Below are 23,090 nucleotides of genomic sequence, written 5' to 3'. Positions count from 1 at the left end.
GCTTTTTCACACCTGCTTTGTGGCACTACTCAGCAATCAAGCCTTTTCAGAGACAATTTCAGTGCTTTTGTAATTCCTGGGAGAGGTTAGACTGTGGGGGACTGCTTATTTGACAATAGAATTATTGTTGCTGACTGCTGCAGTAGTAGAGGTCAGAGCGCGGCTCTGTGTGCAAGTGCCACAGGAGTATGATTTTAATGGGAAGTCTTGGGTGTTAATACAACGGTTCAGGCGGATGTCCCTTTATATTTGCTAGCTTCCTGAGGGAGGCAGCTTTAGTGAGATGAGCCCTTTGCATTAAAACATGGGCAAAAGGTCTGGCCTTTGGCTGGCTGATAGTTCTCATTTCAACCAGGTGGCTATAATTTCTCTGCAACAAAATGGCATCTAGCTCCTTTCCCTGTGACAAGAGACACTGAAATTTCCTTTCTCTGATACACTTAAGAGCGTTTCATAGACATTTATCATGAGTAATACTAGAGGCTGGAGAATATGATCCAACAGCCCCAGGAGTTCTTTCTCATGCCAGGAGCAAATTTACACATCAACAACTCTGGATTCTACTTTGGGAGAAGTACATTAAGTATATTAAATAAGAGTTTCCAAAGAGCCTCTAAAGGAGCCCTTTCAGCATACAATCACATCTTCCTCCTGAGTTTACCTGCATATAAATATATCGCTTTGTAAACTTTAATATAATGAATGGTGTGAAAGGGTGGGAAATAAGACATGATCCTTAAGTTGTTTCCAAATCCAGAGAGCCGAAGAAAAAGAAAATACCTTTTCTTTTCTGTACAAAACAGACTTACAATAATCCAGCAGGTGGCAGCCCAACCTAAATAGCCAAGGATAGGTAATAGGCAAAGAAAGCAATTAAGTACTGTATTATCAGAGCCTTAACAGACATAAGGGAAAAGAGCAGGCATTAGGGTAGCACTGGCTCTGTCAAGGCTAGTATAATGTTGTGTCTGTCCATGAGTGGGAGCAAGTCGTTTTCCTGCAAATGAGGCTGCTGATCTTCAACCATTCTTTGTGTTTTGAAGAACATATTTTAGAACTAAAACCAAAGTTTATGACACGGAAGAGCTATGGAAAGGACAGTAGTCTTATTTGATTTTCTGTGCATATTCAAAAACTGTATAGTGCACTTAGACCAGGAGTAGGAATTGTATGGCCTTCTAGATCTTGTTGTTGCAACTGCCATTCCCAGCAACCTTACCCAGTAAAGCCAGTAGTGAAAATCAATGGGAATTGCAGTCCAACAACATGTGGAGGGCCACAAAGTTCCCACTTTGAGATAGCTTTCATGTAGGAACTAAAAGCATAAAACCTCAAATAAAAATCTACAGAGTGAAAGGGTCTCACAAAACCCCAGTATCTTGCTACATAGTCAAGTCTTACTTAAGTACAGCAAACAAAGTGATATCAAATGTAAAGGGTGTGCCTTATGGAGGAAAGAGTATTTTTTTTCAGGCTGCATTCACACTTCAGAAATAATCCAGTTTGACTCTACTTTAATTGCCATAGCTCAATGCTATTGAATTCTGGGATTTCTAGTTTTGTGAGATACTTAGCCTTCCCTGTCAGAGAGCTCTGACAATTCCCAGAATTCCTTGACATTGGGCCAAAGCAGTCAAAGTGGTGCCAAACTGGATTATTTCTGCAGTGTGGATGCAGTCTAGGTTGCAGAATACTGAAGACTGGTTGCTCAGAAAATTGACTTTTCTGGCTATGAAAGCCCATCAAGGTGAGCGGAGTAGAGGGGAGGAGACATTCTCATTCCCTGTAGTTGCTAATGACAGTGCATTTCTTGGTGCCATTGCTTTTGAGAGATGCTGCGACTCTAGTAATTTTCTTTTTCTCAATTAGGCTCTATTGATTTTGTTGGTGCACTCCTCACTGCTGTCTCTACCAATTACTCACTGCAACTCTATAAATCGCCTCTTTCACCTAAGATGCTGCCATGTATCAACATGGGGCAGGTGTTTTCAACCACAATGTGAAACAGTCACCTCCACCATCCTGTTAAATGTTTGGAGCCTTCTTGACCAACAATTTAAAAAGGATGTTGAGAAACTGGAGCATGTCCAAAGATGGGCAACTAAAATGCTGAAGGGTCTGGAAACCATGTCCTGTGAGGAACGACTTAGGGAGCTGGGGATGTTTAGCTCGAAGAAGAGAAGGTTAAGAGGTGATATGATAGCCCTGTTTAAATACTTGAAGGGATGTCATATTGAGGAGGGAGCTAACTTGTTTTCTGCTGCTCCAGAGACTAGGACCCAGAGCAATGGATGCAAGCTACAGGAAAAGAGATTCCACCTCTTCCATAGGAAGAACGTCCTGACAGTAAGGGCTGTCCGATAGTGGAACACACTCCCTTGGAGTGTAGTGGAATCTCCCTCCTTGGAGGTCTTTAAACAGAAGCTGGATGGCCATCTGTCGGGGATGCTTTGATTTAGATTTCCTGCATGGCAGGGGGTTGGACTGGATGGTCCTTGCAGTCTTTTCCAACTCTACGATTCCATGATTCTATAACTTTATCCAAACTGTTTATCTCTGTATATACTCTGATTCCCTTGATGGCTCCCACAAGAAAGAATACAGAGTCCATTTCTCAGAGGCCATTTTTGGATCCAGAAACTACTCTAGCTGTGTTTTCTTGTGTTTGATGCAGAACAGATTTAATGTGACTGTAAGCATCTTTTATTTTCTCACTAGGGGCATCCAGAAGTTGGAAGCTTAGCCGCTGCAAATTACTACAGCTGCTGCTTTACATACTAAACAGAACAAGCCTACAGTATACAAACCTGCCTCTCAAAAGAGATCACTCTCAGTGGTCTATAAAGGACAGGAAAAGTGTTGAGATGTGGCAGAGTATTTTATATGCCCTTTAAGGGGGTAGGCAACAACACCAAGGCTGAGGCCATTTTTTCCCTCCGAGACTCCCCTATGGGCTGCACCCTCCAACATGGGTTTTCTTCTACAGTCCCGGTCACAATGGCAGCATCACGTAACATTGCATCACTTCCTTTTGCCATTTTGAGAGGGATCTCAGAGAAAATAGAGGTACTGGGGTTTAGTATGGGGTTCTGTGAGTAGGGCTATTTTCACAGGTTATCCTCATGGTTTGAGGTCAAAAACTGCCTGAAAAATCATGTCAAAAATTGGGGAAAAACCTGTTTGGGAGGGATGGAGAATTTGGGGGGGCATACCAATGGGTGTATGGACTGCATGTGGATCATGGACTGCAGTTTGCTCATTCCTGCTTTAGAAAAGCACAATACGGTGGGTTTCTTTGAGATGATGCTCACAACAAGACTTTGGCCTTCTATTTCTGCAGCTACAGCATATAGCCTGTTTTATTAAGGATTGTCAATGGACTTAATTTATATTGATTCATTAAATGAAAATTCTCCCCTCCCCCAAATGTAAAGCTTTTAGATGTGCTTTACTTTTTGTAAATCCTGGAACTAAAACCAACTTAGTGGAAAAGAGGCCAAGAGCATCTGGTGGCATTTGTTAGATGTATGTGTTTGTGTGCTGTTTGCCTTCAACTTTTTCCGACTTATGGTGACCCTGATGTGAATCTGTCACAGGGTTTTCTTGGCAAGTTTCTTCAGAGCGGGTTTGCCACTGCCATCCTCTGAGGCTGAGAGACTATGACATGCCCAAGGTCAACTAGTGGGTTTTTGATATCAGATGCTGAAGTAACAGGAATGATACCAGTCCTATGCACGTGGAAAAAAAGTCTGAGGTATATTTGAATTCAGAGTAACATTTTGCCTGAAGTACTGTAGTGAAGTGATGGGTTAAGGGAATAACCAGACAGATATTTCAAATTATCTGCACTTACTGCATTCATGTCATGGGTAGGCATTCATGTCACAGGGATACGAGACCATGCAACTAGATAAAGCAAAACCAACAGGGAGACACACACCCTTTCCAGTTGCCAATGTAGGCCATTCACTAAGGCTGTTTCAGTCCTCCAAGCAGACCTGAACTCAGATTGGTAGAATGCAGAGCTCAGCTTCACACAAGAAAGCTTGTAATTGCTTTGCAGCCAGCCATTTCATTTCATTGGTTTTTCAATAAGATTTGAGACTGGCTGATAGTTATTTAGCATAGCAAAACTCTAATCTAATGATGATTTCTTCAATAATAGTCTTAATAACAATTTCTTTAGAGGAATGGTCACACAGCTTTTACACTTTTCATAACCCATAACTGGCCAGCTTCCTTCTGACAGGTCTTACCCATCAGGATGAGCAAGGGGCTGTGAAAGAAATAGTTGGCTTCACTCCTTCAAACAACTTCTCCACATCCTCTCTTAAGAAGATAAAACTCATCCATAAAAAAAATACAGGGAGATGTCTTGGTCATCATCCTAGAATTTGCTCTTAATGGAGAAACTTCCCTGAAGCACTGCAAGCTATAACTTCCATTCTGAGCAGCAAAACCTAGGTCAAAAATGCACCACACAGGACCAGATATTAAATGAGACAGGTCCATGATTGCCATGTAATTCTGAATTCTTCCAGATAAAAGGGCCTTAGTGTGGATAGCAAAATCTCCCAGAACAATCAGTTGGAAAATCAACACTACTGCCAAAACCCTCTCATCTCAGTGAAGGAGACAATTAGGCAGGGTGTTAATCTCATGTTTCTATCCATTTTACTCCAAACACCTGGTGCAAACCCCCAAATTTTGGAGGTTGTCAGACAAGGTATCTTAATACAGATGTCTATTCAAATAGATCATTATGACTGGAATTCCTTTGGTTAGTCCTGACTAGAGACGAGCTATTGAAATCAATTGTTGAATGGTGAGTCAACACACAAGTAAATTCAATTGATTCAGTGGGTTTACTCCAATTAGGAGTAACATGAGGATTTTGGCCTGAGTCCTATATCCCTGCCTATATGTTCTTGCCTGTAGCTTCATTCCAAATCTAGTGAGGATGGTGTCAAACTGAGCCCATTCTTGCCTAACCAAGCCTCAGTCATACATGCCAGGTTGAGCTCTTCACTCAGGATTATTGTCCTGGATTGTAAAGCCCTTCCCAGTTACTAACCTGACATTATGGACCAACATCTCACAACCAGATGTCACAGCTTCCACTACAGCAGTCTAGAATCTGTTGGTGTGATTGTAAGTCAGGAAGATTTACAGCCACAAAGGAACTCTACTCTTCCCAGAAGGCACCTGGCTCCATCTCTGCCTCTGAGAAGAAAGAAAGCTTCCCATCTGCCCTCCACAAAGGATCTCTACCCTTTCCAGAAGGCACCTGGCTCCATCTCACTCTCCTGCTGGTCCGAGAATTCTCCACAGGAAGAAGGACAAGTATAACTTGTGCTCCATGGAAGAACTTCCTGCTTGCATCGGACTCCTACCCAGAAGGCCTGAGCTAGCAATATTATTATTGTTTTTGTCATTATTGTTATTGTTGTTGTTGTTCACCTTTAATTGTAAAGCCAGCTACACCTCTTTCTTTTCTCTGTGAACCCCATCCTTCCCATGGCTCCCCACATTTCTCCTAACCTGATCCCCATTCGGCCTCTCCCTGTCTCCCTGCTTCCCTTCCTCTGTTCCCTCTGGAACTGCCGCTCTGCTGCCCCTAAAGCAACAGCAATCCATGACCTTTTTCTCTCCAAATCCCTTAATCTCCTTGCTCTCACTGAAACCTGGCTCCCAGCCCATGATACTACAACCTCCGCTGCCCTTTCTTTTGGTGGTCTCTCCTTCACCCACACTAGCCGTCCTGAGGGTCGAGGGGGAGGGGTTGGTATCTTGCTATCTAACTCCTGCCAGTATCAAGTTCTATCTTTTCCCCCCAGCTATCATTTCTCTTCCTTTGAGTTTCATCCTATTAGACTCTTTTCTCCTCTACAGCTCCGGGTTGCAGTTATCTATCGCCCTCCTGGCTCTGCCACCCAGTTCCTCTCAGACTTTGAATCATGGCTGACATTCTTCATTTCAGATTCAGTCCCCACTCTGATCCTAGGTGACTTTAATATCCACGTTGATGATTCCAATAACCCTTCAACATCTCGCTTTAATTCTCTCCTAGCTTCTTTTGGCCTCCAACCACACTCCAACTCTTCAACTCATTCTCTTGGTCACTGTCTTGACCTAGTTCTTGCTGCAAACTGCGTCATTTCTGACTACCTGGCACTTGACTTTCCACTATCTGATCATCATTTAATCTCCTTTGCTCTCACTTATACTCCTCCTCCTCGTCATACTATTCAACGCCATTTTCGTGATCTTCAGTCTGTTGACTCTAACCATCTTGGTCTGACCCTGGATTCATCTCTCTCTTCCCTAAATCTCGGGGATTCTGCTGATTCAGCAATGTCTTTATTTAACTCCACACTTTCCTCAACTCTCGACCACTTTGCCCCTGTCTCTGTACGCACTTCTTCCTCTAAGACTAGGCCTCAGCCCTGGCTTACCCCAACATTAAGCTTCTCCGTTCCTGCTCTAGAGCGGCTGAACGTCTTTGGAGAAAGACCAAAGAGTGGGCTGATTTTATTCATTTCAAATTTGTTCTTTCTTCCTTCTCACGCACTCTCTCTATGGCAAAACAGAATTATTACAAATAATTGATCTCCGCCAATGAGAGGCGCCCGCAGCGTTTGTTCTCCACCTTCAGCACTTTGCTTAAACCTCCCTCTCCTCCTGTCTCTTCATCATTCTCTCCTAATGACTTTACTAATTATTTCCTAAGATTACCACTATTCGCTCTGAGATAGTTCTCCCCCCCCCCTGATTCTTCTTCTGCTCTTAATCTTCTATCGCCTTCGCCTAACAAATTCTCTGTGTTTCCTCCTGCCTCTTTGGATGAACTCTCTACACTTCTGAATTCCTCCAAACCTGCAACCTGTTCTCTTGATCCAATTCCTACTCGTCTTCTAATCTCTATAGCTCCCTCCTTTCTGCCCTCGCTTCTCCATATCTTCAATCTCTCTCTCTCTACAGGCTCCTTCCCATCGGACTTCAAACATACTCTCATTTCCCCGATTCTGAAAAAACCTTCTCTTGACCCCTCCTCTTTGTCTAGCTATCATCCAATTTCTCTTCTCCCCTTTCTTTCTAAGGTTTTGGAACGGGTTTTCTATTTGCGCTGTCTTGAGTTTCTTTTTTAAAAAATAATTTTCAAATTAAATTTTTAATACAAATAGTACAAATATATACAAATCCAACCAACATACACAAACATAGCATCCACCCCTACCCTTCCCCTCCCAAGTCGTTCCAAATGACCTATTATATAGTTTATTCTACGTATTCCTCACCCCCCTTTCCCTCCCCCAGCCCCCAATACCTGCTAGCAAGAATGGAAAAAAATAAAAATAAAAAAAAGGAACTCAAGCGCTGTCTTAAGTTTCTTGAAGCCAACTCCATCCTCGATCCCTTTCAGTCTAGTTTCCGCCCAAGGCATTCTACAGAGACAGCTTTCACTAAGATTTCAAATGACCTTTTACAGGCCAAGGCTAATGGCCTTTACTCTGTTCTCATCCTTCTTGATTTGTCTGCAGCCTTTGACACCGTTGATCACTTTCTCCTAATTGACATACTCTCTGACCTTGGGTTCTCAGACTCTGTTCTCGACTGGTTTAGATCTTACTTGTCTGGCAGATCTTTTGCAGTGGTCACAGGTGGTCAGACTTCATCCTCTGTTCCCTTATCTGTTGGAGTTCCCCAGGGCTCTGTTCTGGGTCCCCTTCTGTTTTCTCTCTACACACTGTCCTTAGGAAAACTCATCAGCTCTTTTGGTTTTTCCTACCATCTGTATGCCGATGACACCCAGATGTATCTTTCCGCCCCTGACCTTTCTCCAAGGCTTGAACAGCAAGTCTCGTCTTGCCTCACAGCTGTCTTGCAGTGGATGCACCATCAGCGTTTGAAGCTCAACATGTCCAAGACGGAGCTTCTTGTCTTTCCTCCTAAGCCCACCCTTCAACACTCCTTTTCTGTCTCTGTGGACAACATTTCTATTCAACCAGTTCAACAAGCCCGCAGTCTTGGTTTTATCTTTGACTCTTCTCTGTCGTGTATCCCTCAGATCCAGACCACAGTCAAGGCTTGTAGATTCTTCTTGTACAATATTGCCAAAATCTGACCATATCTCTCCGCCTCTAATGCCAAGATCCTGGTCCATGCCCTAGTGATCTCACAACGATTACTGTAATGTCCTCCTGGCTGGGCTTCCTCTTTCTCACCTCCGTCCTTTAATCTCTGTTCAGCTTTCAGCTGCACGCATTATCACTTTCACCCACCGCTCTGACCACATCTCTCCTGTGTTGGCATCCCTTCACTGGCTCCCCCTCCCTTTCTGTATTCAGTACAAGCTCCTGCTGTCGACGTTTAAAGCCCTCCATGGTCTGGCCCCTCCTTACTTATCAGACCTTCTTTCTCCTCACTTTCCCACCAGGGCCCTCTGTTCTGGTAGTCAAGGTCTGCTGTCTCAGCCCAGGATTTCCTCTGCCCCATCCCGGATTCGCCCCTTTTCACTTGCTGCCCGCCACTCCTGGAACCTTCTTCCCGCACAAGCAAGAGCCATCACTTCTTTAACCAGCTTCAAAACGGAGTTGAAAACCATCCTGTTCAGAGTAGCCTTCCCAGGCATTGCATAATTGTCGCTTACTATTTGATGTTCTTTTGGTGCCTGTTTATCAAACCATTTCCTGTATTGCTATGTACTGTATATGCATTATCCTACTTGAGAGTATGTATTTTCCCTGGAAAATGATTAACCATCCATTAAGAATCCAAGCCCTCCCTCCAGTCCATCTGCCTTGGTCCAGGCCTTGGAGGTAGAGAGGAACTGCTGGACCTCTTACCCTTTCCCTCCACCACTCCCTTCTCCTTCTGTGTCATGTCTTTTTAGATTGTAAGCCCGAGGGCAGGGAACCGTCTAACTAAAAAGATTGTATGTACAGCGCTGTGTAAATTTACAGCGCTTCATAAATAAAGGTTAATAATAATAATAATAATAATAACAACAACAACAACAGCCGCAAGAGGTCTCTCTCTTCAATCCTTTCTTCACTGGCCTATTCCATGGTCAGATGTCCTCTTTATTTATATAAATGTGTGCTCCTGCACTCCACTCTGAGCCTGGAAGCCCAGATTTCAACAGTGGCCAGGAGTGCATTTGCACAGTTAAAACTTGTGCACCAGCTGCACCCATTCCTTGAGATATCAAATCTGGCTACTGTGACACATGGCTTTTGGACTACTGCAATGCAGTCTACATGGGGCTGCCTTTGGAAAATGTTCAGAAAATTCAGCGTGTGCAAAACATCACTTCCAGAATGCTGACGGGCCAGTTATAGGGACCACATAACTCCCTTGCTGAAACAGCTTCACTGGCTACTAGTTTGTTTCCAGGCACAATTTAAAGTGCTGGTTATGACTTATAAAGCCCTACACAGCTTAGGTCCAGTAGGTGCTCCTGCCCTCTGGAATGCCCTTCCATGAGAAGCAAGGTTGGCCCCCTCCTTGCTGGCATTACGTCAGTAGGTAAAAGTGGCTCTGTTCAGGCAGATTTTTAATGGGTAGTTATGGGATGGGTGAGGAGAGGGAGAGAGAGAGAGAGAGAGAGAGAGAGAGAGAGAGAGATCACCCACTGTGGATTTTTAGTCCTGAATTCTAATGCTTACACTCTGGCAAGGAGCACTCCAGTTTTGACCTGCAGAAAACTTCCACACCCATCATCTTTCTTCATTGTAACTCTAAAGAAACAATATGTAGAGCGATACCAGACCTGGTTCCTACCATGTTTCAGAAGGCATCAAGGATACATCCTGTAAAACACATTCTCCAAACTAAAGCATGGTTGAATTAATTATTTTAATTTCCCTGCTCCTCTGTTTCCTAAGTCTACCATATCAAATGGTGGATGCATTTTATGTGATAGCAGTTTCCCGATCTACCATGTCAAATGGTAGATGCATTTTATGTGATAGCAGTTTCAAAAGAAGTGACCATGATGCATTTCTTACCATATGCTTCAGCTTTGGTTACTAGTAGACTTTTCTCTTTCTCTAATGACTCTCTGCAAGAACATGAGAAAGATTATTTAGATACGTACTCTGGAAAAAGATATAAAATATAAGGAAAGGCTTCTCATCCTTGACAGAGAATGTAGTCTTAACTAGGCTAGATCCACTGAATCACTGAGATTTAGCATTCAAGAATTGGGTCTATTCTATAAGGCACTACCAATACTACTACTACTAATACTAATAATATTTATTTCTGTCTTGCCTCTCCAATAAGATCGAGATGATGATGATGATTATAAAGTACTATAAATTTGCACAGCACTGTATAGAATAATCAGATTAATTAAAATAAATAATTAAAAACATGCAAGAGATGTACATTCATGCTTAGGGCTGTGTTGTACCACATCAGCCTGCTGTTGCCGCTGATCCTACAACAGATTAACACTCCTCTATACAAAACTGACATGTTTGAGAGAAGAGACCTAACCTACCCATATCTTTCTAGCACTTTAAAAAAATGCATATAGGAATGAGTCAAGTGATAGCTACAGCTACATTCTGAAATTGTACAGCCCAGACATGAATTCACTACCTTATCTGCTATTTATAAAAGCTGCACCAAAGTCTGCTCCTTTTCATCGATTTCTGAGACAACCTTAGGGTGGCCTGGTCTATGTGCTTCATGAACAAACAACTATCCTAAATTGAATCATCTTCTATGTACTAAATTGTATGGGAACATACATGTAAGATATCACACAAAAATGTGTACATCACTTTCACCATACGTCTGCCGATCATGCCTCATTTCAAACAAAGTTTTAGCAGCTAAACAGTTACATGACATTTTCTAAGGAGAAGAACAAATCCAAGGCTTGTATTGTTAGCTGTATACCAGATAACTAATTAATCCAATTTTTAAAGCATGAGAACAAAACAAATTGCCTGAAAGTAGCACCTGCAGCAATGGCTCCATTACTGCAGGGAGGACAGAACAGCTTTGGTGTGGCTAGAAATAAACATGTACTAGCAAATTATCTGCTGGTTCCGAGCAAGCTCTGTGGTATAGTTGGGAATGGCTGTGAGCATAATAGGGTTTTGTTTCCCTGGAGAATAAAGCAGCAGCCAGAGTGGAAAGAGAGCCAAAACAGACTGCAGAGTGAGTTAAGGAAAGCGTATAGGATGTGTTAACATTGGGAAAGGGAAAAGAGGGACTCTTAGAAGCACATCAGAGGATAAAGAAATAGAGACATCAGCCTGCTAGAAAACAGACACATTCAGTGAATTCTAAAGCAGCAACTCAACAGCTCCCGTGGAAAGAAGAGACTGGGAAAATTACAGTGGAAGCTCTGGAGATCTGAAAGAAATGGAGCAAAATTCCTCATAATTCGTTCAGTAAGCAACCAAACTTACCATCCAACCAATCCACCCATGTCCCCACCCCCACAGACTATATTTTAGGGTTGGGTAATGTGTAAGCTTCTAACGTTGGTATGTCCAAAGTCCCATTAGCCCTGGTCAGTGTGTCGGTAAAGTATGGTGATGTAGTCTAACAACTCTGCAGGGCCAAATATTTCCCACTCTTGCAGTATGAGTTCTCCTAGGATGGAAACAGATTTTAATGATGCAGCTGTCACTTAGTGGCTGGTATCCTGTTAGCAACTTACATGGGCCTAGGTGCAGCTTACACATACATCCCTTTTTGGATGAGGTGCAGAGGGCTACTTTCTTGCCCTTGTGTTCTGTCCAAAAACCAAGTCCAGCAGCAGTCAAGCCCCAAGAGGGGCAGTTGCTGCTGAACATAGGGAAGGGGATGTCATTCAGCTGATGAAGATCTGGCTGCTCTGGGCTCCTGGGGGAAGAAAACAGATGCTTTCCATCTGAGAGCACACTCTCATTTCTTTCCCCCAACCAAGCTGAGACCAGCTAATTCACTATGGTCTCAACTGCCTGTCCCCTCCTTTGTTCCCTTCCTCAGAGGTAAGCAACAGTAGCAAGGGTGCTTGCCAGGATTTCACAGCTGCCAGGTGGTGGAAAGACACAGAACGTCATGCACATAGCTAAACACGCATGTAAGATTTTGGCCACTGTTTCTTTTCCTTTTCCTCATCACAGAATTTAATAGAATGTGCAACATGAAGTCATTATACTGCTCTGCCCCCAACAGACAGTAACAAGAGCTGGGTGCTGAGCAATGTACAAGGCAGTGGCCATCACATATGCTAAACTAATGCTTGGGAAATAAATAAAGAATTATGGCAGCCCCGTGTTTCATATTCTACTATAAGAGAAGGGTGTCATTAAGTGACTCATATTGACAATTGCTGATTAGATTTTCGAAACACTATTGGTGTGATGAAAGAAAAGAGCAAGGAATCACAGGAAGAAGAAAACAACAATCAAAATAAAACCCAATTCTTCTCCTTAGGCCTACATCTTAAACACTGAATTTGTTGTGGATCCAATATTAATCAGAGCTTGGAAAACACTGCTCTTTTTTTGAATGCCATCTCCTAGCCAGCTGTCAATTCTCAATCTATACATGTGTTTTGAATAATGTAGATCCAGATTTTGACACTGGTAAAGGAACAGCTATTCCACTGGCTATGCCTGTGTTTCCAAAATAACAAAAATGGGCAGTTATAATGTTTTGACAGTGTTTTGACATATCTTTTAAGATTAGGCTGAGGAGGAAGCTGGTAAAAGATTTACAACTGGAAGAAAGATATAGGTCTAACTCCACTTGCTAGTTCCAATTTCAGCAAGACTCTACTTAATTTATTTTTCAATAGTAAATCAACACATAGGTAAATCATATGGGTCTCCTCTAGTTGGGATTAAAGAATCAAATTTAGGCCTTAATATTTGTGAAGTAATTTCCTGTTAATGTCTGCTTCAGTTTTTTTAAAAATAATATTTTTAGTCCCTGTGGTAGCAAAACCAGGCATGAAAGTGCATAGAAATTCTCATAAGATATATAAGGTCAAATTTACACATCTATCAGCAGAACTGAATCTTCATTAAACAGCTGCAAAGCAAGGAAGAAATTGAAGCAGAGAAGTAGCATGTAAAAGGTACAGGTTTTGCCCTTTGATGTGACTGTCTAGTCATATCTGACTGTACGGGTGGTGCTCATCTCCGTTACTAAGCCAGGGGAGCCAGTATTGTCAAAGACGACTCCATGTCATGTGGCCAGTACAGTGGTACCTCGGGTTACGAAATACCCAGGTTACGAAATTTTCGGGATACGAAAAAATCCCATAGGGAATCATTGTTTCGGGTTACGAATGTTTTTTCGGGTTACGAAAAAACTTTTGGTGCTTTTTTCGGCTTTTTCGCACGGAATCGCGGCTTTTCCCCATTAGCGCCTATGGCAATTCGGCTTACGAAGGCTTTTCGGGTTACGAAAGGGGCCGCGGAACGAATTATTTTCGTAACCCGAGGCACCACTGTATGACTAAATGTCGAGGCGCATGGAACACTATTACCTTCCCACCAAAGTGCTACCTGTTTATCTACTTGCATTTTTACATGCTTTTGAACTGCTAGGTTAGCTGGAGCTGGGACTAGTGATGGGAGGTAGCAAGTACTGCTTAATCTTCCTCCTGTTGCAATTGCCAGCCATTCCTTTGAGGGAAAGCAGCTGTGGGAGGGTTATAAAAGACGCTCAAGAGAAGGGTCAAGTTGATGTTCCTGATGTTTTCTCAAAAACTTCTAAGGGAGCCCTAGTGGCGCAGTGCTTAAATGCCAGTACTGCAGCCACAAGGGTGTGTTCAATCCAAGGCAAGGCTCCTAGGTCCACTTGGTCTTCCAACCTTTTGTAGGCCAGTAAAATGAGTACCCAGCTTGTTGGGGGCAACTGGCTTACACACTGTAAAACTGGTAAAACAGAAAAGTAAACTGCTTAGGAAATGTTTACTGATAAGCGGTATAGAAATGTACTTGCTGTTGCTATATTGCTATTATTCTAGTGATCAGCAAGTACATATTCAGTGCTCTATACAGCTCCTTGATGCCCCTCATATTTAGCAAAGCCACAAAAAGTGCAAAGACAAAACAAAACAAACCCACATGCATATGCAAAATACACACAGCCCTACCTGCAAACTGAGAGATTGCTAAAAGACTTGAAATGCATCATCCTACCTAATCTACTCCTTCACTGCAGTCTAACTCAGAAACCTGGTCATGAGAAATAATGGTTCCACTTTATCTTACACTAGACCAAGCTAATAGAGAATGATACATCCAGATCTTCAAGAAGGAGGCAGACAGATTAGAATGAGTACAGAGGAGGACAACAACAACGGCGAAATAAAGAGAGGTGAAGAAAACAAGTCACTTGTGGAAAGGTGGAAAGCACTAAATGCTGGAAGAGAGAAAATATGAAATTCTTTTCAAACATTTCAATTGGGGTTGCACAGATGAGGCAAAGACTCATTCAGCCCAGAAGAGAGGGCAAGCATAAAGGAGCTTAAATGATATAGGACGACATATTTCAGTTGAACTTTGGGAGAAACTTCTTAATAGTAAGAGCAGCTTGACAATATCAGCAGGTACTTAGGACTGCTGGAGGCCTTCAAGCAGAGGCTGATCAGCTACCTGTTGTTAATGGCACAATTGGAATAAACTGCTCCAGGAACAATAGCAACAATTTCTCCAGGAACAATAGCAACAGATGCTACTTCTGGCACTGTGCACGCATATTTCTTGTACTGTGTTGCTGTGAAGAGAGAGACAGCCCTGAAGAGAGGAAGAGTAATGACCATTTTCTCTCCCATACTCCCCAGGGGTAGGTATGATTACTACCCAACTTGGCCCCATTTCCCAACTACTGTATAAAAAAAGGGAAGGATGGGTGCTTCATTGGCACAGCTATCTCTGAAACTCCCATCTTCCCCATCATGCCAGCTAGGTCCCATACAAGAAGTGACATCCAGAGCTGCCCTTCCTGGAATCCTAAACAGGTGCTCACACATATGCTATAATGGGACCATGCTTTGGAAACTGTTTCCTGGGACCCAACCACTTTAATCTGGCCCTGCCTTTTCGGGATGCTCTAGCTCTCGACTTCTCCATCAAGCGGGGGATTGAAATTGATATAATACCTCCTCACCTCCATAAGGCCTGAAAATGTATATTTGGGATACAAATTCAAGAATCCCATAGCCAGGAAGACCAGCTTGTTGTTGATGCTCCCTCTCCCTCCCCCCAAAATAACTTTTCCAAACTGTGATTACAATCAACTGTAGATCTGAAGAGTGAAAGCAGTTGTTTCATTTGGAAAGGACAAAACCACAACAAAATAAAATCCAGAAAACGTGCATCAAGGTTTGATATGGGAAGATAAAACAACTACAAACATGAAATATTTCTGCATATAGGCCAACTTCAGTCACGAGAACTGAAGCTGGCATATGTGCTGACACATTTCCTATTTGGGCTTATTTTAGAAACTCTTGGTGAACACATGCTGGTCCTTATTTTGTTTTTGTTTAGAATACTAGATGTATGCACAGTGCATTGCCAATGTATTGATTTATTAGAAGATAAAGCTCAGCACAAAATCTGGCATTACTAAGCAACAGGTGGTCAGCAAATCTAGGCTAATTCCCCAAGCAGTTACAAAGCAGAGAGAAATTATTTTTGTGGTGCTCAAGCTTTAAGCAATCGTCAAATATTAAAAGGAAGAAAACTGAAGTGAAAAAACCTAAAAGTATATTAAGGCTCTGAGTGCATTCACAATGGGCAGATATGAGAGACAGGAAGAACAACAAAGAGGATGATTCAGTAATACACTGATTTCATTTTTCTTATTCAAAACTGCTTCCTTTTAGAGCAAACTTTTTGGATGGGAAAGTGTATTAAATCTCTGCTCTGGCGTGAGTTGTTTATCATTAACAAACCCAGCAGTGGCTTACAAGAGCTACAGACACTTGCAGCTCTAGAAAGAGGAATATATTCCCACGAAGTACCTTCTCTCAGGAGTCAGTTCTTCTCTCCGTAGCTTAAAATCCACCTCTTCCAAGGCCTCTCTGCATTGGGTCAACTTGTCCTCCAGGCTATCTACCTGAAACACACAAAAACCACACAAAGAATGATAGGCTGTTCAATCACAGCTCAAATGCTCAACCCCAGGAAACAAGATACCATAATTTAATTAAAGACTGGAAAGACACGGGTTCCCATTTGATCTTGGAAGCTAAACAGGGTCAGCCCTGGTTCATACTTCGATGGGAGGCCACCAATGAATACCAGGTGCTGTAGGTTATATTTTAGAGGAAGGAACTGGCAAAACCATTTCTAGCCTAAGAAAACTCTATGAAATTCATGGGGTCACCATACGCTCACAGGTGACTTGAAGGTGTGTGCGCACGCACACACACCACACACACACACTCCACTTATCCCTCCTTTCAAGCAGACATAAGTATAAGGCCCAAATTCAATTTAATTTTTGTACTAACTCCAAGGCAAAGCTAGGAAAAAAAATACTTTTTTGCACTGTGATTCCCTGAATCTCCCAATTGGCACTGGCAGTGTTGGCTGGTAGCCCTGCTGCTGAAAGTATTCTGGAAGCTGAAATGCAAAAAAGTAACTTTCCCAAGCACTCCAGGTTTTTAAAGCAAAACAAGTGGAATTTCTTAGTTGGCAACCAGCAGCCTTAGGAAAACGAAGAAAGGGGACCGTTTAGACAAGAGATCAGTACCTTGAATCCCCAGGACACTATCCAGCCACCTGAAAAATACCACTTCACTCCAGAACCTAATTACCAATCCAGAGGGACAGAAATGTATGAAAGGAGTAGTTGCCATGGCAATTAAAACTGCTGGTTGTCTCCTCCAGGGATAAAAGGAAGGCTTACCCATTGCTCAGCATCTGTTCCTCAAAGTGGGCTTTCAGTAAAATAGGTTGCTGACTAGGGCTTCAGATACTCAACCTAGGCATGTGACTTTCTTTTCAGATCTAGTCATTTAAATGCTGTTGGATTACAACTTCCACCATTAGCTATGCTGGCTGGAGTGATGGGCACAGTAGTCCAACAACATCTGGAGGTTCACTTCAGTACCTAGCATGTACTACAATATTGGAACACTCCAAAGAATCTGTCTCTGTTTTAAAATGAGGGAAGATGGCAGAAAAACATGAGGCAGGGGGCACATAAATAACAGGGCAAGTTTGTTTTGAGATGGGATTGGGACTAATACAATACACAGGTCAAGGAATAAGTGAGCCTCACATTAATTATAATTATTGCTCCGCATGCAGTAAAACATCCCACTAATCACTGTCTGAAGGAACTCTACAAAAAGAGAAAAAATAACCGGTTCCCAACAATAATAATTTCAGGCTGGCACTGAAATGTTATCTGTAAATTCTTTTAAAATAACATGTTAAGGGCTGCTATACATTACAGAGACAATCCATCTTACGAAAGGCTGTGAAAACCATCTGTTCTCAAGCAAACAGAAATAAGTCCCAATCCAACAGCGGCTTAGACTAACAGCACGTGGTTTACACAAATGCACAAGTGATACAGATATATATCTACTGTATATACTCATGTATAAGTAGAAATTTGAATCAAAAAATTGACCCAAAAAAACCTGGGTCAACTTATCCATGGGTCAATGCAAGTGCTATACCTTAACTCAAAATAGGAACCCTCTCTGTGTAGAGTGGCAAAAGGTGAGAGCTTAGTCCCTCTCGGGACAATCCAAAAGAAGTACCAACACTCTCTTTTGTCTCCACTATGGTGCTGCTTCTGGCCTTTTTGAATGCTTGGACAGGAAAACAGTAGCATTCTCTGGCATCATTTTCCATTCATTCATTTTTTAAATCCTTTGTTGCATGCTTCTAAGTTTTACCCTCGACTTATACATCAGTCATATCAAATTTCATAATTTGGGCCCCAAAACCTGCCCTCAACTTATACACGAGGTAGACTTATAGTTGAGTATATATGGTATATTTCACAAAAGTGGATCTTATGGTGCCGACATACACCCTCCATCTCTGAACCGCTATTAGCTGAGCATGACTAGAACCAGATGAAGGCAAGAATGTTCATTTGCCAACAGTACACAGATTGAAAAGCAAATGGCATCTTGTGCTGGATTTCAGGAGTAGTGTATCTGTGTGTGTTTATTCATCTATTTATTTCAGCTATTTACAAAGCAGAAATATTTGAATATTATGGCAAGATGTTGGGGTTTCCCCCTTGAACTGCTCTCAGTACAACTTGGGAACAGAGTGACTGAAGAAGAAGAAGCCAGAACATCTTGCCATAATATTTCTGTTTCAAATACTCTGTTTTGTTAGTCACTCTAATAAATTTATATTCTAAATAATTAACTGTATCCTTCTGGGATCCAGGACAGACTTGTCTGAACTTGCTTGATGCTGTAAAGATTGTATCTGTACACAGAGAGATAATTTAATTGCTGCGCCTTATATGATCCTTTAACGTCACATATAACACTATGACAAAATGTATGAAGCATCAGGCAACTAACACTACCAGCATCTGCCCATTGCTTAACTGAAATTCAGCTGAAACAAATTTGGAGGTAGATGTACAGCTCCTTGCATTTTCCTCAGGAAAGGAGATCAACTGTACTACCTTTGTCACTATTTTATCTCATCACACAGCCACACATAGTCCCCCAAAACTGACTTTGGAAGTGACCCAGGGACCTGCCTCAGGTGGAGCAGGCAAATTAACTAGGGCAATTCTGAGTCCCAAGTGGATACTCTGAACGCTGTGATCATCTTGTATTCAGCTGGAGTTGTGGCAGGAAGCAACTGCTGGCTGCTTAAGATAGTCATCTAATTAGTCTGCTAATTTATTTTCCAGTAAAGTGGAGAGACAAGAGAGAGAAAGGGAGGGAGAGGGAAGAACAGCTAAAGCACAAGAGCTGGAATAATCAAGGATGGGAAGAATGCCTCCATGCTGAGACAGTTCCTATGGGGAAATGCATAGGGAATCCTGCTCATTCTGAACCCAGGGGGAATGCCCTGTCTTGCTATCCTACAGGTGAAGCATCAGGAAAAAGTTCCTATCCAGAGCCTGGAAATGCCCCTCTTTCAGGGGGTTTGGGGAGTTCTAGTCCAAAAAAAGTAACATTTCCAGGCTCTGGTTCTATCCATTTTGGATAGAAGTGATGTATGATTTTGCTTAAAAGAAGCAGCAACTTTAAACTACTGGAACTACTGATCCATATAACCCAGTGCAGCTCCCAATGATGTTTTTATGGCCCTCAAAACCTCCAGGATCCCCAAACTGGCCTTTTCCTGGCTCCCAAAAGAGAATGAATTGCTGTTTCAGGAAGCCTCTGAGCGCAGCAACAGGCTGCAAAGCTGCTCTTTACAGTTTAACATAAAAATAACCTGTTTTTCAGAACCAAAGTGGACTTTCCATCCACCAGAGTGTTCTGAGGCATAAACATGGCTCCCAGACTTGATAAAGTTGCTCTCTCCTGATTTAGCCATATGCTACACCTTCACCAGCCCAGGTACCTGACATTCTTTACCAGGAGATTCCAGAAACTGAAGACAGAAAGATCTGTACAGTATTCTAAACTCTGTCACTGAGCTACTGCTATGGGCATCCATGAGCACAGGAAGGGGAGCCTATACTGTTTGATAAGCTAGTGAAAAAGCTTTGTCAATCAGTACCTCCTCCCTTTCCCATTCCTTTCGGTACTGCATGTGATGTTGTGTGCAAACAGCAAGAAACCAGGCTGAGACTGGCCAAGCACCCATCTAGATTGGCTCTCCCATTAGAACAATGAGATGTATTGATTCCAGTTTACCAGGAGACATTTCTTCCTACAGTATGGATGCTAGTTGCCCATCCCCGGGAAAAAAGAAACAACCTGGTAAGAAAAGTTATCCTTTCCAATCATTACACTGGGAAATCAATTCTACTGATCCTGTGATTAACCACTTTATTGCTCAGTTTTCAGCTAATTAGCTATTCTTACACTTGGGTGAAGGAATGCAAGTAAATGCAGCCTCAGGCAAGGCACAGAGAAGGAAAAACGATACAGCAATAGAAAGCAGGATGGCGTGAAGAGCATGGTGGTGGATGACCCTGCACATCTGTTCTAAGGATTAAGTATATAAAATAAGTGAATCACTTTAAAAATCTAGAGTGTGCTATATAAATATCTATTATTAGAAAACAGTTGCAGTAGTATTCTTCCATCGCTTCAAAGTCTCTAGCTGGAGGAAAAAATGAATGGCAAACTGAATCTGGAGGTTCCCTATAGCCATGATGGCTAGCAGTCTTTCAGAGATCTCTATTCAGAATTTGAGAAGATTACTTCTTTGAATGACAGTACCCAGAATTTCAGTAAGCATGGTCAAGCTTTGTCTCTATCAGTCTCCCAGACAACTTACTATTTTAAGAATAAACCTGGTTGTGGAAGCAGAAGTTATCTGTGGCCAGTAAGATGAGGAGATTTGTGTTATGAAATGTGGAGTCTGAAAAAGGTAACTTTCTAAAGCAAGGAAAATAGAGCAAGAACCTTTATTTATTCAAAGCATTTCTATACTCACACAGCAGTGTCCATAAAATAATTTAAAAAGTTCATCAAAACAATCCAAGTGGAGCTGCAGGATAAAAATAGGCAACTTGAAACCACCTATCAAAACCAAGGCACATGAAAACATTAGTCCACCTTGCATCTTCTGTCTGAAGTGACTGTCTCATTCTGTCCAACAGAAGCACTCCTTTGATCCATGCCTCCAACCCATGACCAAACATAGAGAGAAACCCATGATTCATTTTATACCTGGGTTCAGGCAGAGCATCAAGTCAAACCTCTAGCTTCTTTCTTTGGCTTTCAGGTAAAGACATGAAGCCTTCTGTGTTTACCAGCTAAGCAGCTGGAGCTCCAGCTTACCTGGTAGAGAAAGCTGATATTTCTCCACTACTTATCATAGATTTCGAGCTAGAGGAGAGAAGTGGAAAGTTGTCTCTACACCTATAATTGAGAGACTAATTGAGAGAATGAGTTTTGTAACATAAGCTTTCATAGATGGAGTATCCTTCATCAGAGGGAGAGAGTAGACTCTGTCTATGAAAACATATACAAAACTCTTTCTCCCAGTTAGTCTCAAAGGAGCTACAATATCCTTTTGCATGCCAATCCAGATTAACACAGCTACTGTCTTTAAGATTACTGTTATTAGTAGAATAGCAGCATCAGAAAGCCCTCTAAATACTCAATTTGCTTTTCCTTGAGATTCCTAAGAGATTAGTAACTCTGCAGCTTTTAAAATTTTCATTGGTTGAAATTGGCTTTCCAACCTCTTCTAGATGAGCACCCCACCATGGGTGGGACAATGGAGGCTCATTATCTTGTATCTACTCTTGTCAGGTGGCTGGTGGTTGAATTAACTGGCAGGAATGGAAAGTGGACACACTTTTGCTGCTTCTCACTAATTCTAAGTCGAAGAGAGACAGTTGTTTGTTCTTATCTTCATGCTACATTTCAAAGATGCAGAATGAGGTCAGGAACAAGACTCTCAGAGCTTTGACATGCAACCATACATTTTTGGTTACTCATTCAAAATATGTTGCCTGCTGTATTTTGAGTCTTGAAGGTTAGAAACAGTGTTTTGAATTGAGCCTGGATGTGCATTGGGAGCTAGTTCAGCTGTTTGGCAAGACCTCAGTCCTTGTTAATCATCTAGCTGCCATACTCTCTCTCTCTCTCTCTCTCTCTCTCTCTCTCTTTATTAACAGAAATACAGAAGTACAAAATAAGTAGAAAAAAGAAAACAAAAAGAGAAAGGAGGGGAAAAGAGGCAAAGAAAAGAATTTTTTTAAAAAAAGGAACTTCCTTTCTCCACCACAATTCTGGTATATCTTCTTGCTTCATAAATAATGTCACCGTTAACAATAAATTCAAGGATCTTCACTTAAGTCTCATAATCCTACACTTAACTACCTATACTTATAGTAAAATCTTCTTATAGTAACTACTTTAAATTATTTAAAACATATTCAATCTTTAAATCCCCAACACATTTTTCACCATATTTCTTGCTTACATATGTTATCATCTGTTCCCAGCTTTGTACAAAGATATCCTTATTATTCATGCTCAAAAGACATGTCAGTTTATCTAAATTAGCCAATTCCAATAATTTAATTAGCCAGCCTTGCAGTGCTGGAGTAGAGGGATTTTTCCACATTCTAGCATATTCTAACCTTGCAGCTATTATCATGTAAAATAACAATCTTTCTTTTGATTTGTTCATATTTATATTCTCTATCATAGTTAGTAAATATAATTCTGGGGTCATTTTTATTTTCACATTCAATTTTTTCCCCAATCTCTGCATGTATTATTTTCCAGAAATTTTTAGCTTTTTTACAGGTCCACCATTGATGATAAAAGGATCCAATTTCATTCTGGCATTTCCAACAATGTGGGCTCATTTTTAATACATTTTTGATAATTTTGCCAGCGATAAATGCCATCTATGATGCAATTTTAAAATGTTTTCTCTTATATTTTGCACCAATGAAATTTTACTTGTGCTTTTCCAGACCTTTTCCCATTTGTCTATATCTATATTATAGCCAATATTTTTTGCCCATTGAATCATGGTCTCCTTAATGAATTCTTCCTCTGTTTCCCATTTTAATAATATTTTGTATATTTTTGAAAGGGTTTGATATTTTTCATTAACTAAGATTTTTTCTAATTCTTTTAGATTTCTTTCTATCCCATTTTTTTAATTTCTATTTTTAATTTTTCCCTTAATTGTCTAAATAATAACCAATGGCCCTTAAATCCTTATTCTTCCAATTCTTCTTGCGTTAGAATTTGAATTTGATCATTCTGATATTTAATTAAATCGCCAAATTTTATCCATCTATTCTCCATAAAATTTCCTTTACTATACATAGCCTCATGTGGAGAGATCCAGATCGGTGTTTTTGGTGAACATCTTTCCTTATACATCTTCCATACTTTTAATAAGAGTTTTCTAATAAAATGATTGTTAAAATCTCCATTTACTTTTTCTTTTTCAAACCATAAATAAGCATGCCAT

General features: G+C 41.3%; 1 protein-coding gene across 2 annotated transcripts in view; it reads right to left on the bottom strand.

The window, feature by feature from the left end:
• The window catches only part of CCDC167 (coiled-coil domain containing 167), a 56,381-nt gene that overhangs the window by 4,518 nt on the left and 28,773 nt on the right, over positions 1–23,090 (bottom strand). Inside the window, exons 2-3 of one of the 2 annotated variants that reach the window (XM_042479043.1) lie at positions 15,992–16,086; positions 10,011–10,063 (exon numbers count right to left, since the gene is read on the bottom strand). In XM_042479043.1, coding sequence (XP_042334977.1) covers positions 10,011–10,063; positions 15,992–16,086 — 148 coding nt within the window. The remainder of the gene's footprint in view (positions 1–10,010; positions 10,064–15,991; positions 16,087–23,090) is intronic. The other variant, XM_042479051.1, reaches the window with a different exon arrangement.

Source organism: Sceloporus undulatus, chromosome 1 (assembly GCF_019175285.1).
Source record: "Sceloporus undulatus isolate JIND9_A2432 ecotype Alabama chromosome 1, SceUnd_v1.1, whole genome shotgun sequence".
NCBI lineage: Eukaryota > Metazoa > Chordata > Lepidosauria > Squamata > Phrynosomatidae > Sceloporus > Sceloporus undulatus.
This window is presented reverse-complemented; position numbering and strand designations above follow the sequence as displayed.